The following is a 17,637-nucleotide window of genomic DNA, read 5'->3' as shown; positions in this document are numbered from 1 at the left end:
ATATTGTATCCGCCATTTTGTTTAAAAAAAAGTAATGTTAGATTTGTAATCAGAGACCTTAACCTATCAAATTTGTCAAAACATTTTCCTTTTTGATTGATATTTTGAATTTCTTTCCGCCATGTTGGATCCGCCATTTTGTTTTTCATAAAAAATAATGGCAGATTCACAATCAGCGATGCCAAAAACCCTTAAGAACGAAAGTAATTCCAAAATGTATAAACAATATACGCTTTTAAAGGTTCATGACCACGTTTTCGGCGTTAGGAACCACTGTGCGGCGTTATGAATACCCTGATACCTATGGGCCATTCCACGAACATACGTCTATTCCAGACCATCGCGACAACGAATATTTTACTGTGCAACATAAGAAGTACGAAAGTAAATTGCAAATTACATTCTTGTTTATTGGAATAATTTTTAGAGCCATTTACTTTCGTACTTCTTATGTTGCACATTAAAATATTCGTTGTCGCGATGGTCTGGAACAGACGTATATTCGTGGAATGGCCTATATCCCCGATATACTAAGTACATCTATCGAACCCTGGATGATGCTTAGGTAAATTGTTAAAAGAGTAAAAAACCGATATTTTATACGTTAACACAGACAACAAAACATACAGTAGGAAAAATGAAAGAATACCCATGAAGGAACATATAAAACACGCTGTATTTTCCTGTCACCGTGTCACACAAAAAATTGGCCAGCGCAAGTACATGTAATAATTATTGCTACATGTACTTGCACTGGACAATTTTATTTGTGACACGGTGACAGGAAAATACAGCGTGTTTTATATGTTCGTTCATGGGTATTCTTTCATTTTTCCGACTGTATTTTAAATGTATTTCAGATTTGGCCTCAAGTAGAAGACACTCTTAAAAAACAAGAAGCAATTGGTTCTTATTTAACGCTTCGGTGTCAAGTTCATCGGGATCAAATCACTAAAGTCAAATCTGGGGAAGATTTTTTGAAAATACCAGAGGGCGGTTGTACATTGAAATGTGGGGCTCAATTAAAATGTAGCCACTTTTGTACAAGAATATGTCACGTTTTAGATAGAGATCATGCAGACTATCTTTGCAGACAACCATGTACAAGGTATTTTTTTCTATTTTTAAATGAAAATGATACGTCTTTTTCTTAAAATAAGATTTACTCTTCGAAAGCAAATACAAATATTCTGGTGTAAAATTGTAACTTTTATATAGTGACAGGAAGCAATCTTAAGTAAACATAAATATTAAACAGAAAAGCAATATTAAACGATCTTAAAAATTTCATTTAAATTTTTAACGTTCAATTTTGTTCCTGTAAAATTAGAGTGTCATTTAACAGTGCGTTTGTGGACCATACATAAAACAAATTCAAATATTCTTGTGTAAAATTTTAACTTTTATATATTGACAAGAAGCAATCTTAAGTGAACAGAAATATTAAACAGGAAAGCAATATTAAACAATTATAAAAATTTCATTTAAATTTTTAACGTTAAATTTTGCTCCTGTGAAATTTGAGTGTCATTTAACAGTGCGTTTATGGACCATTGTGTCCATTCTCTCACTGTCTCACTGTAATAGTTCTGTTCGGAGTATAATAGCGAAACCATACTAAGATATGGCATATAATTAAACGAAAAATCAATTGTTAGAATTTGTTTCAAATTCAACGAAAGACTACCATAAAGATATGACCTGTACAATGGATTATGGACAATGTCAGTCACCATTCAAGAGTAAAGGAAACATTCATCAACAGTGGTGCAGCTGTTCCCATGAGACCTATTGTAACATTTTTTTATATTATAAGATTAGTAAATAATTAATATACCTTTTAAATCAATTAGAAATCCCTTTACAAGCAACAATGTTACGCCGATGGCCTACTGCGCGGTTAATTCTCTGCCGGAATGATAATCCAAATTAGTTCATGGGATAATAACGGGACTATTTTTATTGCAACCTTGCCGAAACACAATGTTTTGAAAATAGACCGAAAGTCCCTTATTTTATATGGTTCTTGCTTTTGTTATCTGTTTCGTATATAAACCTCCCAAGGAGTTCACTGCTAGAGTTCCGTTAGGTATTACACTTTATTCAAAGCGGCAATGGTATTGCAATATTTTATTGCCACTTTCCGTTTCAGTAATATTTCAAAGGAATAACCTTTCTTTCTGAAACCACCGTTAGGTCCCTTGACTTATTCTTTCGGCATCTTTATAAAAGACCGCTACTTTACCTAAAAACTAAACTAGGTCGGTTCTTTTTTTTTGGAGTTCCATTTTTTGAGTAGGGATATATTCCCACTTTTTTAGAGGAAAGATTGCGAAGAGAAGGACTTGGCGAGTGAGTAGCTTGAAGGGCGGACGTGTGTCTTTAGTACCGCATATCTTATCTACCCTATACCTTATTAGACCAGTAAGGATATGTTTTTAGGTGGATGTGAGAGGTGGCATTCAGATTTTTGCGGATAAACTTAGGTGATAACTTCGTTAATAATAATTGATTTATGCTCCTTCTCAAATATGCCCGAAAAATTAATTAAAAAAAATAAAATATTTAAAAATTTCAAAAAATTTCGTTTTTTTTTTCTACTTTTTTTGCCTATAACTTTAAAACGATTCATTTTGGAACAAAGTCGTATAGGAATAAAACAAAGATAATTAAATTTTCTATCAGATGCGATTGGCTAAAAATGTCTTAATTTATCACCTTTGCTGCAAAATAGCAATAAATATAAAATAAGGGGGCAAAACAAGCCTGTCTTTATTCAATGATTTTCCATCACTTAGGTTACACTTGGAACCTTCCTAATTCGCTTAGAAAATTTTTGTAATGTGCTAAAACCGTACACCAAATTTCATTAAAATTGACTTACTATATTTTGAATAATAATTTTGCAATCTAAACTTTTTTTAAAAAATTAATTTTTTTTAAAATATTGCACAACAAAAACTAGAATATACAAAGATTTGCCAATTTTTTACATATAACGAAGCACTCCACCTATCTAACGCACTTTACAGAATTGAAATCGGATTATTTAAGCAGCCTCAGCAATGTTTTAAAGTTATAAACAATTTTTTGGCTTATAAACAAATTAGTCCTGTGGCCAGGAGGGGGTGCTACGGGCTCCTTTATTTAGATGGACTTACCCAAGATGTTTATGTATGTTTTGACCCGTAGAACACGATTTTTTTGGGTAACAATTGATCCGGATGTCGATAAGATTGTTATAAACAAAGAACTTGAGGAATTACATAACATCGATTTTTCGCAAAATAAAACATTTTTTTGTATTTCTTGGGTAATTCTAAGCAAAAAATATTCTTACAAGTTTTTTCGTAGGATGCATAGTTCTCGAGATAAACGCAGTGGAACTTTCAAAAATTCGAAAAATTGCAATTTTTGAACGCGAATAACTTTTGATTAAAAAATAAAATAGCAATTCTGCTGACAGCATTTGAAAGTTTAAGTCAAATTATACCGGTTTTAATTATTTGCATTGCTAAAAATATTTTTTTTTTATTATTAAACAAAGCTATTTGTTTATAAGCCAAAAAATTGTTTATAAGTTTAAAACATTGCTGAGGCCGCTTAAATAATACGATTTTAATTCCTCTTTATATGTAAAAAAATTAGACAACTTCTAAATGGTCTACTTTTTGTTCAGAAATATTTTAAAAAATTTGAACTTTTTTAAAAACATTTAGATTGCAAATTTATTATGCAAAATCTATTAAGTCGATTTTAATGAAATTTGGTACACGGTTTAAGTATGTTACAAAGAATTTCCTAAGCGAATTGCTAAGGTTCTAAGTGCCACCAAAGTGGTTAAAAACATTGAATAACAACAGGCGTATTTTGCCCCCTTATTTTGTATTTATTGCTATATTGCAGAAAAGGTAATACGTTAAGACATTTTTGGCCAGTCGTGTATCATACAAAATTCAATTATCTTTATATTATTTCTGTACGACTTTGTTCCAAAACGAATAGTTTTAAAATTGTAAACAAAGAAAGCAGAAAAAAATCGACGTTTTTCGAAGTTTTTAAATATTTCAATTTTTTTATTAATTTTCCGGCCATATTTGAGAAGGAGCATAAGTCAATTATTATTACTGAAGGTGTCACCTAACTTTATCTGCAAAAATCCGAATGCCACCTTTCACATCCAAAAATAGACGTTTTTTCACAAATCCTTACTGGTCTATATCTGCAATATATCTTGGGAGTGAGAAGTCACTCTATGATCTTATGATCTTATCTGAGTGGTATTCACTCGCTTATCGTATCTGTATTTGGATCTAACACCCGATTAGATTCAAATTACCATATAACTTCAGTGCTTGCTTACTAGTTAAAGTAAATATAGATTCAGTGCAATTTAAGAGGCAGAGTAACTGTAAGTGTCTTAATTATACTACCTACAACTATTTCCAAAAATAGAGCAATCTATGGGTTATCTACCTCAAAAATATCTTCATCTTTGGTTAAGGCTAACCTCCGATGTAATCTCATCAGCGATGTCATTAATAGAACTTTTTATTCATTAAATAAGAACTTTTCGTTGTCAAACCTTAAGTACAAACATTCACTAATTCATTAATAGCCGTGCGATTGATTTTTTTTATAAAACCAAGTGCGGGGTAGTTTTTGATCTTTGAACTGTAAACGTTTGTTAACTTTGTATGCTTTGCATTTAATTTTATTATATCTTTGTACTTTATATTTTCTATCCATCATTAAATTTACCATATCAGTTATCTCGAGATAAGCCCTAAAACAGTAAAGAGAGATTTTTCATGATATATGCTTGATTTGATTTTTTTTTAATTCATAACCAGGCTCTCTTCACTGTGTTTTTAATTGTGCATGTTTTTGTCATAATATGATACTTGTATTTATTCTATCATATTCATTGTTTATTTCTAACTGTACACCACAACACATTAATTGTTGGTGCAATTTTGATTGGTGTACATATATTATTTTCTCTTTATTTCTTGTGTTTCTTGGGACTCACCCTTTTGGTGAACCATTTGTACAATATATTATTTTTTGTTTATTTCACGTGTTTTATTTATCTACTCCTAATAAGTTCCCTGATAAGAGATTACCTCTAAATATTTACTAATTAACTGTCTACATCTTTTCTTGTATTTGGTCTCAGAACCTCATTATCTTTCCTTACCTACCTGTTTTCGTTTCTAAAATTTCTTAATTTTCCCCTTGCAACCCCAAAAAGTTAAGTGGCGCCCTGTATCTCTTCTCTTATCTTAGGTAATTTTACCTATCTATCTTTTTATCTGTTTCTCTCTCTTCTCTAATCTACCTTCTCTTGTCTTATCTTTACCTATTTCTTCTGTTGACTCCCTTTCACGTTCCAAAAGCTAGTTTCAAACCCACGACTCGCTTTCCACCTACCATCTGGCTGCCGTCGCAGTGTCTCCATTGGTGACCTTTCTAGCACCATTAAAAAAGAGGTTTCCGAGGTTACACTGTATCATCTTCATATGATACTATTTGTCTTGAGGAGTGGGCTATAATTCCTTTAATTCCGAGAACTATAGCCCACACCTTAACACAAATAGTAGCATATATGCACATGCTATAGTTCTTATGGGAAGAGCTTCACTACTATTAGGTAATGTTTTCTTTACTCTTGAATGGTGAGTGACTTGTCCATACTCCATTGTCCAGGTCATACCTTTATGGTATTCTTTAAGTAAATTTGAAACAAATTCTAACAAATTCATTTTTCTTCCTGTTAACGTTTTCGGTGCTCCTGTAATAGTTTTCTGCTTTCACTATATGATATATTAGTATACTTTCGCTATATATTCCGTACAGAATTATTATAGTGAGGTTTCCATGTATATTTAACACTATTGTCCGCAAACGCACTGTCAAAATACATGATTTCATTATTTATTAAACTTTGGTACTTGTCTTTTGTAAGCAAAACCATATTGTGCTTTTTACTATTCAGCACATCAAGTACTTTTGTGTTAAAATGCTTTTCAATTGTTCAGTAAAAAATAATCAGTTCTAGGATGCTCTAGTAGGTACAGCTCTGTATGCAGGTAGGTTAACACAAAACGTTATATCGGTAAAAAACACTTAAAAGATGGGTAGGTAACATCATTGTTAATTAAGAAACACGAAACACATGTCAAATCAGGGCCTGGATTCCGTGCACTGTAGATATCTACACGTCGCTTTCTATCGATGTCAATTTTCGTAAAAATATTTGAATTTTTAGCTTTAATTTAATTATTTTCTAGTTTTACTAGGTTATACTCTAATTAATGCTGAAGTGACACTTAGTAAAACAAGAAAATATTTGAATTAAAACTGAAAATTAAAATATATTGACATCGCGCCGATCGCTTTCTATCAATGATATTTGAATTTTTAGTTTTAATTTAAATATTTTCTTGTTTTACTAAGTGTCACTTCAGCATCAAATAGAGTATAACCTAGTAAAACTAGAAAATAATTCAATTAAAGCTAAAAATTCAAATATTTTTACGAAAATTGACATCGATAGAAAGCGACGTGTAGATATATACAGTGCACGGAATCCAGGCCCAGGATAGAAACACTTTTCATGTCTAATCAACACTGCAGACTGGAGACCGATTTTTTTACCAAGATACTCTGGGAAATGTGCACAATTACCGGTAACAGTGGGAAATAAAGGGTTTTTAAACATTTATAAAATTTACCGTCGACTCTGGTAATTATATACAATTACCGGTAATTGTGTACAATTACCAGATTATCTACTCTTACCGTAACATACAGTCCGTCCAATATACTTACCGTTGCACGTCATTATCTACGTCAGAGATCTAAGTTGATATTGTTGCCCAATTACAAAAAATTATTGAATTCATTTTAAATCGAATATATCACATACTTAAATGTAAATAAATAAAAACTTTAGAATAGAAAACAAGAATTAAGTTATAATCTTACGTTAAAGTAAACAATAAAAACAGTAAATATAATAAAAAAAATACTTATAGTAAAGAATAAAAACAAATATGAAGTGTCATCACCGCAACTGTCAAATAAATGTTTTGCCAAAAATGTATGCCAAAATGTCACCTTTGTTCGATCGCAGTTAGAGTGTAATCCGAACAAATGTGCTTTATAAAAACGCTTTATATTCCACTCATACAAATTAAATGAAACAAGTTAGGGTATGTTGAAACCTCAATAATCTGGGTATTGAGATTGTGAAGAGGAAGACCTGACGAAATAGGGGAAAACCTGGAAGAGAAGTGATTTAAGATACTAAGAAGAGTGGCTTAGCTCAGAAGATCAAATCAAATGGACAAAGAGACGCTAACTCTCAAGTGAGTATTCGGGCTAGCTTCAATACACTGAATATGGGCCTTGAGATATGAAACAGATAGGTATATGGGATAATGAAATGATAGAAACAAGGGAGAAAATGAGACCTGTCAATAAAAAAATTTTAAGGCAACTAGATAAGAACACTGGAGATAAAATGATATTAAGGTACGACAAGGAAAGAAGAAGAAGAAGAAGGGCGCCAACTCGGACAGACAGCTCGGCTTTCTGGACCGAGAATTTGAAAACTTCGAGGATTTTTGAAGTAACAAACGACAGGAAATAAATGACAGTGGATACAATGACCTGATATACAAAATACTCAACTTACCTTGTCTTGTTATATTTATACTGATAATAGAGACTGAAATAAAAAGTCAACCTTACTAATAACAAATATATTTATAATAAATATGTTATATATCTATAAACAATTAACATATATAACGCAAAAACTGAATAACAGTGGCAGTGGGTGGTGTAAAGATCGAACAGGACCTAATAGCCATTTAACAAGCAAATAACCACTACTACTGTGCCAAGCAAAGGTATTAATATTAAAATCCAAAACAAAGTCCGTTAGAATAGCAAAAGGGTCACAACTAAAAGTTAGTAATATTACCTAAATGAACTTGACTAGAATGAGATATACGAAAAGAACATCTACGGTTGCCAAAATAAGTATCTCACCTAGCAAAAATAATAGTTATATAAATGAGTTGGTCCCCAGATAGCAATATAAACTTGTTTCAAACTTGCAACAAGTTTGATACATCAAACGTGAAAGCTTGCTGCAGGTTTGCCATGGCAACTTTGCAAACTTGCAGCAACTTTAAATCAAACTTGCTAGTTGGAGTGTGACAAACATGCATGAAGTTTGTTTTTTCAAACTTGACATAACAAACTTGCTGAAGGTTTGTTTTTGTTTTGTTGCATGAAGTTTGTTTTTTCAAACTTGATACAAACTTCCTTAAGGTTTGTTTTGACATACTAGCCACAATTTGAATAAAACAACGTGACTAAAAAATACAATACCATTTTATATAACTATTTATTCAGTAATCACTCAACTAAAATACAATCTATTGCCTAAAACTATTTATTGGAACTTACATTAAACCCGCTAGCTTCAGATTTCGATGCTCAGTTTTGTCTATCAGCTCTGAAACAAATATGTAAAAGAAATTGTTATAAACTCTTGCTGTGTGAACGTAATTAATATTTGCTATTAAAAAGACAAAAAGATGTTAAAGTAACAATTTTACAATAAAACCTCAAACTTATTTACATACAATATTATTATAAATATAATTTATTTTAGATAGTAAATAGCTAGATAGTAATACAGCTAGAAGCCCAGAAGCTACGAAAAACATAACAAAACTTACCTCAATTTCACCAAAGCAAAAAGAATACCAATCTGTACCTATAATCACCACAAGCAGGTGGGTCTATGAAAAACTGAAGAAAAGAAGCTTCAGCTTGGTAATTATAGTAATAGTCTCGGAGAATTGTACGGTAAATGTTGTAAAAGACTCAAAGAAAAATATCAACATAGGATAAGGACAGGACATAGGACATAACTACAAATTATCACCGCTTAGCTTGGCAGGCAGGTTACTTTTCCCGTGTTGCCAGCTGTCGAGTAAGCTTTTTCCCTCAACGTACCTTAAAAATTCCCACTTTTATGATAAAATTCTCTCCGGTGGCAACACTTTCGTTTTCGTGGGCGTGATATCAGTCAGGGTAACGAACGAAACCGAACCGATTGTAACGTGTAAATCAACCAAATAGATGACGGCTTTGCAACTGTAAGCTTGCAGCAAAGTTGCTACAAACTTGAATCATCATCTTTATCATAACAATATTGCAACAAACTTCACACAAACTTGTCTCGTCATATTTGACGCAGCAATTTAAAATCAAAGAAGAATCAAACTTGCCACAAGTTTACATGCTATCTGGGTCAGTACTCTTTATATTATATTTAAAAAAAAAAACATATTAGACATATTCCCTACTTAAAAAAAAACCTCGACATAAATTTTAACAACCCTATTCCCTATCAAATTTTAATATGCAATTATTTATAATGATTATTTACCAATACCTGATTTAATTTATTTGAAAAAAACTATTATTTATATTGAACAAAAACCACGACCCAAAAACCCCATCTATAAAGAAAATATCTAGTTTACTTGATCATATGCATATTGAAGAAGTGTACACTGTAAGCAAATATATATTAACCAAAAGTAAATAATGAAACGTAGACAACTTATCTTTCACAGCACTATTTAAAAGAGTTGAAGGTCCATAGGAATGTCCTCTTGGCATGGTAAAACTAGTTGGCTGCTGTGGGTGTAAGTCCTACGGAGAATCCTGGTTGCAGTCAAATCAGGTAATGGTCTTCTCAAAAGGCAACCTCTACGGGTAAACCGTAAAAGAGTTGCTACCACAATATAAGTGGTATCTAGGTTACTAAGTAAGTAAGTACATATTCAAGTGACGGAATTTGAAACAAGCAGCACGCCGGCATTGTACTTCCTTTATGTGGAAAAAACCAAAGATAAATGTAGTTTTGACTGAATAGCAATTCTAAAAATGGCATTGGCTAGTGTTCCTTGCTTTTAGTTATATATGTTTCATTCTTATCCCATATTTTCTGTTCCAAATCCGTCACTTAAAAGGTGAGAATGTATTCTCAACATACGGCGTGCTGACTTATCGAGTTATTCTTAACCAACTAACCTTCCTAATCGAAAAATCGACTCCGTTCCACTCCAAAGAGGTTGTCGCGCATGAGCAGAGAAATGTTGTTTTAAAATCGATCGCGGCGTCTCACAAGAAATTTCTTGAGGGGTATTATTAAGTTTAATTAAATTGATTTAATCAAAGCGTAACCGCTACAATGTTTCTTTAAATGTACATTAAAAGAAATCTTCCAATACTATTTCTACGCGTATATAATAAAATTTGTCTAGTGGCTGAATTCCAGTGTACTCGGCTATATGATTCTAAAAAGGAACAGACCTACCGCCTAAATATTTCGTGTTGGTATCATGTGACGTCACGGGCTATGATGCGGATGACGTGCAACGATAAGTATATTGAACGGACTATATACACATACACATACACATTATATTTTAAAATTACTTTTTTAATGTGGCTTAATCCCATATAAACATGTTATTTAACTTTTTTAGTATTCTTTGTGATGATATGACGCACATATGCCAAAAATATTGTTATGAAGAATGTGGTCCATGCAACTATCCTGTTCGGCGAGAGCTTAAATGTGGTCACGTAGCCACCATGGAATGTCATATGGATCCTGATAAATACAAGTGCAATACTTTGGTTAATACCGAACTTCAATGTGGCCATAACGCAGAAAAGCCTTGTCATATTGAGCCAGACAAATTTCCATGTCAAATTCCATGTGATGTTAGAGTTGAGCCATGTGGACATGCTTGTATTAGAAAGTGCCATGTTAACGATGATCCTGATCATCTACAGGTAGTATTTATCACCTTTCGTCATACTTCTTTTATTTTTTATAACTTAATGAGTGAAAAGCCTATCGAACATTACTTTTCCACGCCAGAATAACAAAAACAGATCTTCTCACAACTGCATTATTTTTACAATGGTTCGAGCTCATTCAGTTGCTCATGAAACCTTTAAAGAATATACTGTAATTTTAACTTCTACAACTCTACTTCTAATACGTCTACAGACTTCATTTTATACACCTTTTTTTACTTTTTTATAAGCTATATTTTTCAGCAGTGGCGGCTGGTCTGAGGAGACAAGGGAGGCTTAGCCTCCCCATAAATTTTTTACACGTGCTACACTGTTTTGTTTACTTTGCTATTTTGCTTCGCGTTAGAGATATCGGAAAAAGTTATTTGAACAAGTTATTCCAAATAATATTCTGACCCCACATACCAAATTTCATAACAAAATTCGCACTTTTAGTTTTTTTATTATTTGTAGTCAGGATCCTAAAATCGCAGAGGAGGCTGCTGGCCGGAAAATCTCACTTGCTAATGCTCCGCGCAACCCAGCAGCGTTTAAGCACGGTAGTTGGAGACCCGGTCTCCTTAGAGCTGCATTATTGCTTAACGCACACGCTGCCCGGAGATTGGGCAAGGGCGGCCAGCAGCCTCCTCTGCGATTTTAGGATCCTGACTACAAATAATCAAAAAACTAATGTGCGAATTTTGTGATAAAATTTGGTATGTGGGATTAGAATAATATTTGGAACAACTTGTTCAAATAACTTTTTCCGATATCTGCAATGCAAAGCAAAATATCGGTAATTTACGCCGCTCTTAGCATTAAAAAAATTCAGTTGAGTATCTTAAAAAATGTGAACCTTCAACCTGAATGGACTGCAAAACTTCAAATCTGTATTTATTTTGATATGTATATCTACTTACAGAGATAGAATTGTTAACAAATAAACGGCACAAACTTTGGTAATACACTTTTTTACAATTAGACTAACTATTTTTAATATGATATGATATTATGAAATTGTGAATTATGATGATATTATAAAATGTAAATAAAAAATTTACAGTTAGGTATAGCCTCCCCTATTGGGACCGTGCAAGTTCGGCAAAGCGACCTCTATTTCCACGCTCTGTACTTTTATTCGCACTTTTAATTATATTGGCCAATTATATTAGTCCTGGTTGCTGGATAATTGTCAAGACCATAGTCCAAAAAAATAATAAGAAGAAAAAAATAAGATGCAGGTTATGTTTAGCAAACGTAAACAATTGTATGTAGTAAATAAAATCCGTTATTAAAATGCAGTACTGCAAGCAAAATACAATTAATTAAATTTACCTTTATATAATAATTGCATATCATATCAATATTGTGGAGCAATATATAATTTTTCTGAGTCAATGACAGAAGGTATGAAATATACGTCAATTTGACAATTTCAATTGACAATATGAATTATTTAAGATAGTTGCAATATTTCTCCGCGACTCGCGCACGGTCGTTTCTCGTTTCCCTTTCCAAGTACTTGCACACCGCGAATTGTAAAAATCACGAGCCGCCACTGTTTTTCAGTATACAGACTACATTGTATACACCTTTTTTTACTTTTTTTATAAGCTATATTTTTCCTAAGAATATTTTTTTCAACAAAATACTTATTGAGTTATTTGCGAAAAAATACGTTATTTACCTTCAACAGTGTGTTTAAAATGATTCTACCGCTTTGCTACCTTTCAACAACCGTTTGCATATTATCTCTCTTCGTCGATTCTATCTGTAACTGTTATTCCAAAGTACTCAAATTCAGTTACCTTTTCAAATTTATACTCTCTGTCACTCGTCCGTAAAGTGATTCATTTATTTTCTTCTGCGTTTTCCCGTCTCATTTCGATATACCTACTTGGTTTTTTCTTGGTTTACAGCCTCACAATATTTTCTAGCTTTTTCTTCAATTTCTTGAACATTTTTCGAAGTTCTATTCCTGAACGTGTCAGAAACACCAGTCGTCTGCAAAATCTATGCACTGATGTCTTTTGTTCATAAATAATGTTATCGGTTAAATAAATCTGTTGACAGGGGGTCTCCTTGTTTTAATCCTCTATTGACGTAAAACTGATTTGAAAAACTTCCTTCTATCATAACTTTATTGACTGTATTGGTTAGAGTAATTTTAACTAATCGTATCAGTTTCTCTGCTATTTCTTGTGATCTCGATAGAGCCTATTTAAAATCGATAAAGAGCATATGCAAGCCTAGATTTTGTTCATAGCTATTATTTTGTAATAACTTTACCATAAACATTTGATCGATTGTTGCTCTTCCCTGTCTGAAACTATTCCCTCTGATTCATAGGTTTTTATTCTGGTTCTTATGATTTTTGCAAATACCTTATATTAGTCCAAGTAATGAAGCTTAAAATAGGACAAAACCTCACAATTTTTACAGAATGGATCGATTTGCTTGAAAATTTGAGAGTAAGTAGTGGATAGTCCAAGGATCAAAATCAATATGATGCCAAAAGGCGCTTTTACCATGGGGATGGTTGCCACCCCATCTCGGAGGTGGAAATTTTTTATTATATTTTGACCGTAAAAGTTGGTAAACACATTCATTCTAAGCAAAAAACGTTCTACACATTTTTTTGATAAAATTAATAGTTTTCGATTTATTCGATATCGAAAGTGTTAATTTTATATCGAAAAAATCAATGTTTTTAATAAGTTTTCTGCTAATAACTCCAAAGGTTTTTGTTTTATCAAAACAACTTTACTTATTAAAAATATACCTTTTTGAAAAAATAAACAAAACCCTTTTTTTATTTTCTTTAAGACCAATAGTAATCGACCTATACAGTCGAACCCGCTTATTGGAATAGTCTTCATGCCAAACAAAAATATTCATATAACCGTCATCAAATACTAAATATTGTAGTTTCAAAGTCAAAAGACGGGAAAACTATGCATTTTTGGAGGATAACTTGTTGAAACTAATTTAAATTATTTAAAAACAGCTATCTCCAGAAATAGAAAAAAAGTCTAGCTCAAAAATTAAGTGACTTTTAATGAAAAGAATGTCAGTCCCTATTTTTTTCAGCGAAAAAGTAATTGGAAGCAACCCCCTAATCACCACTCCAATTAAAATGCGTCACTGGCCTTACTTGGTCTTCTTCATTTATGTATTATTAATAGGTTCTAGAAGTTTGACCGGCTTAGAATGATTAGTTTAAAAAAAATGGTCTTTTCTTCAGAATAGAAAGATTAGCATCAAAGGTACGAAAAAATGATTAATATGAAATTGTAGCTTATTTAATTCCCAAGAAACTGTTTTGCAAAAATTTTTTCTACGGCAAAAATTGAGTGAGTAAAAAAAGGAGAAATCCAATTGGAAGCATAATATTGCAAGTTAGCGGTGTTTTTAGTCATTGGCCTTATTTATTCTTCTTTATTTATGAATTAGTAATAGATTCTAGAGGTTTGACTGGCTTAGAATGATTAGTTTTTAAAAACTGGAGTTAAAAGCGAATAATGAATTTTTGTAGTTTTGCAAAAAATGCCATTTTCTTCAGAATCAGAATAGGACGATTAGCATCAGAGATACGAAAATATTTAAATATGAAATTGTAGATTATTTAATTCCCAAGAACTTGGTTTGAAAAAATTTTTTCTACGGCAAAAATTGAGTGAATCGTAAATGAGTAGTATATCCAACAACATTGATTTTTTCGATATAAAACTAACACTTTCGATAGCGAATAAATCGAAAACTATTAATTTTATCAAAAAAATATATAGAACATTTTTTGCTTAGAATCAATGTTTTTACCATCTTTTGCGGTCAAAATATAATAAAAAATTTCCACCCCCGAGATGGGGTGGCATGGCAACCACCCCCATGGTAAAAGCGCCTTTCGGCATTATATAGATTTTGATCCTTGGACTATCCATTACTTATTCTCAAATTTTCAAACAAATCGATCCATTCTGTAAAAATTGCGAGGTAAAAAGCTTCGGTTCCTGGACTATATACCACTTCTAACAGTGTGATTCCTTTTATCACCTTTCTTGTGAATTGGATGGACAGATGAGTGCTGTGTTCCATTGCTCCGGAATTTTTTCGTTTTCGCATATTTTCTTTACGAGTCGAGTTATTTTTTCCTGCAGTATATTTCCTCCTACCTTTAATATATCTGCTGGGGCTCCGCTTTCGCAGGTGCTGTTGTTATTTTTAGGTCTTTTATTACTGCTATTATCTCCATTTCTGTCGGCTTTTGTGTTTGTTGTGGTTCTATTTCTTATATTTGTTGTTGTTCTATTTCTTGTATTTGTTGTTGTATTTCTGTTTCTATTTGGCCTTTATCGTTTAATAACTCTTCGAAATAATCTGCCCATCTATTTAATTTTGTGTCTTCTCTCCCAGTTAAATACTACATATCTTTATTTCTGCAAAACATCTTGAATTTATTTTGTGTCACTCGTGTCTTTTTTACTCCTTGATAAAAATTTCTACCGTCTCTTTGGACATAGTTTTCTTCCATTATTTCTAGTTGTTTTCCAGTAATTTTCTTTTGCCTGCGTAATCGTTTAGGTTCTCTTCTTTTGTTTTTATAATGCTCTTTACTTTTTTATAAAATCAATGGGAAAAACCCAATAGTTGGCTGTATACCATAGTTTAAAAAAACTCATACAGAAGTAAAAACTTCAACTTATATTCTGGTATAAAATCGATTATTTAAAAACTATCTAAAAAGTTATCCAAATGGATTGCAAAACGTTTTCGTTCTAATTCAGAACATCTTCAGTGCCTAGTCTAACGTGGAAATACTTCATTCTAGGCACTGAAGATGTTCTGAATTAGAACGAAAACGTTTTGCAATCCATTTGGATGACTTTTTAGATAGTTTTTAAATAAACTATTTTATACCAGAATACAAGTTGAAGTTTTTACTTCTGTATGAGTTCTTTACTTTTTTCTGTTGTTTCTAATAGTATCCATTTTTGCGTTGTTCCTCTGCTCTAGAACATAAGCTTCTACAATCAGCCACGGATCTGTTGTGTTTTCTTTCAGTGAGAACAGCGTCTATTTGGTTTTTTGTTTTCCCATCAGGAGAGATCCAGGTTATTTTATGTATATCTTTATGATCAAATTGTTTACTTACTATCTTACGGTTATGTTTCATTGAAAATTATATTAGATTTTTTGCCATTATCATTACCTACTTTATGTACTATATACTTTGGATTTTAATGGGTATTGAGGAAGAAATATTTATCGTCTGTAAACAAAATATTAAATAAGAATTGAATCGCGGTCAATTCTCTTTCTCATGTTTTCATTCTCGGTTTTTTCATAGAATATGCTGGGATAATGGGACTGATATGGAATTCGTTTTTTTTCCTCGCACATTTTCCTCTGAGAAAAAAAGAATGAGAGAATTAGTTCAGTCGAACCCTCTTATTATAATTCCGGTTATAGGAATATCCCGCTTTAAGGCACAGAAATTTGAGGCCCTGAGGGCACGTTTCTACTAGCCACCAATGATCGGTTATTAGAATATCCCGGTTATAGAAATAGTTTTGCTTTGCACGAAAGTTATTGAAACGCAATACTCTGGGGTATTGTGATTTAGAAAGAGTAAGCCCTTACAAATTAAAAAAGAACTGGGAGAGAAGTTATTGAGGATATTAATGAAGAGTGGTTTAAGCTCAGACGAACAAATTTAAGCAAGCGGCCAGAGACACAAAATCTCAAGTGAGGATTCGGGCTAGCTTTACTACACTGAAATTTGGCTTTGAGATAGAAAGACAGAGAGATTGGATAATGAAATTATATAAACAAGGAAGAAAATGAGATCTTTTAACACAAACATTAATGCAACTAACTAAGACAACAGAGAAGATAATCGTATGAAAGGTACTATAAGCGGATACAAGGTTGCCTAAAAAAACTGAATGTGGGCGCCACTGAAGAAACGCTTGAGAATTTGGAAGTGATGAACAACAAGAAACAAATTACAATTTAGAGAAGAACCTGGGATTTCTGTACCAAAAATCACTATTTACATTGTCCTGCTATATCATACACTGGTTAGTAGAAAGTGAAATAAAAGCAAATGTACTACTGATAAATATATTATTCATTAAACAATATTTATAAAAAACAATGTATAAATACTTTATATACATATAACTAACATCTGAATAACAGTAGTAGTGGGTGTTGTAACGGTGGGATAGAATCGAAGAGCCACTAAACAAATAATGAGACCACTACTACTGTGCCAAGAAAAAGGTATGTATTAGTAAAAACAATTAAGTCCTTGAGAAAAGAATAAGGTTAGTAAGATAATAATGATCCTAGTCTAAGTAAGATATTAAAAGAAGAAATGAACAGCTATGGTTACCAAAATTGTATACTCTAGCAGACTTCTATACCTAGCAGACGTAAGGAGGGTGAATTTCTCACTAATAGGACTGGCAAGTATCCAAATATATACCGCTGTTTTCATTTTTCAACATTTTTCCCAAAAAAAAAATGACTCCGTCCTCCACTATTTGACTATTCGAACATGTTTTATTGGTTTTAACAGTACTACTGATTGGAACATTTAGTTCTAAACGTTTCTTAGGTAGAACCTTTGCGGATCTGCTACCTAGTGATAATTTAAATAAGGATGAACACAATTATTTTTAATTCCGGCATTATACTTAACGAATAGAACCAAATGAACAGGCAAATTCG

General features: G+C 32.2%; 1 protein-coding gene across 2 annotated transcripts in view; it reads left to right on the top strand.

Annotated features, from left to right (window-relative positions):
* Positions 1–17,637, top strand: part of LOC126884510 (NFX1-type zinc finger-containing protein 1-like) — a 415,118-nt gene that overhangs the window by 268,794 nt on the left and 128,687 nt on the right. For both annotated transcript variants that reach the window (XM_050650450.1, XM_050650451.1), the window contains exons 11-12: positions 861–1,108; positions 10,584–10,896. In XM_050650450.1, the coding sequence (XP_050506407.1) occupies positions 861–1,108; positions 10,584–10,896 (561 nt within the window). The remainder of the gene's footprint in view (positions 1–860; positions 1,109–10,583; positions 10,897–17,637) is intronic.

The sequence above is a fragment of the Diabrotica virgifera genome, chromosome 5, assembly GCF_917563875.1.
Source record: "Diabrotica virgifera virgifera chromosome 5, PGI_DIABVI_V3a".
NCBI classification, from domain to species: Eukaryota; Metazoa; Arthropoda; class Insecta; order Coleoptera; family Chrysomelidae; genus Diabrotica; species Diabrotica virgifera.
The sequence above is the reverse complement of the archived record's forward strand: the minus strand, read 5'-3'. Positions and strand labels throughout refer to the sequence as shown.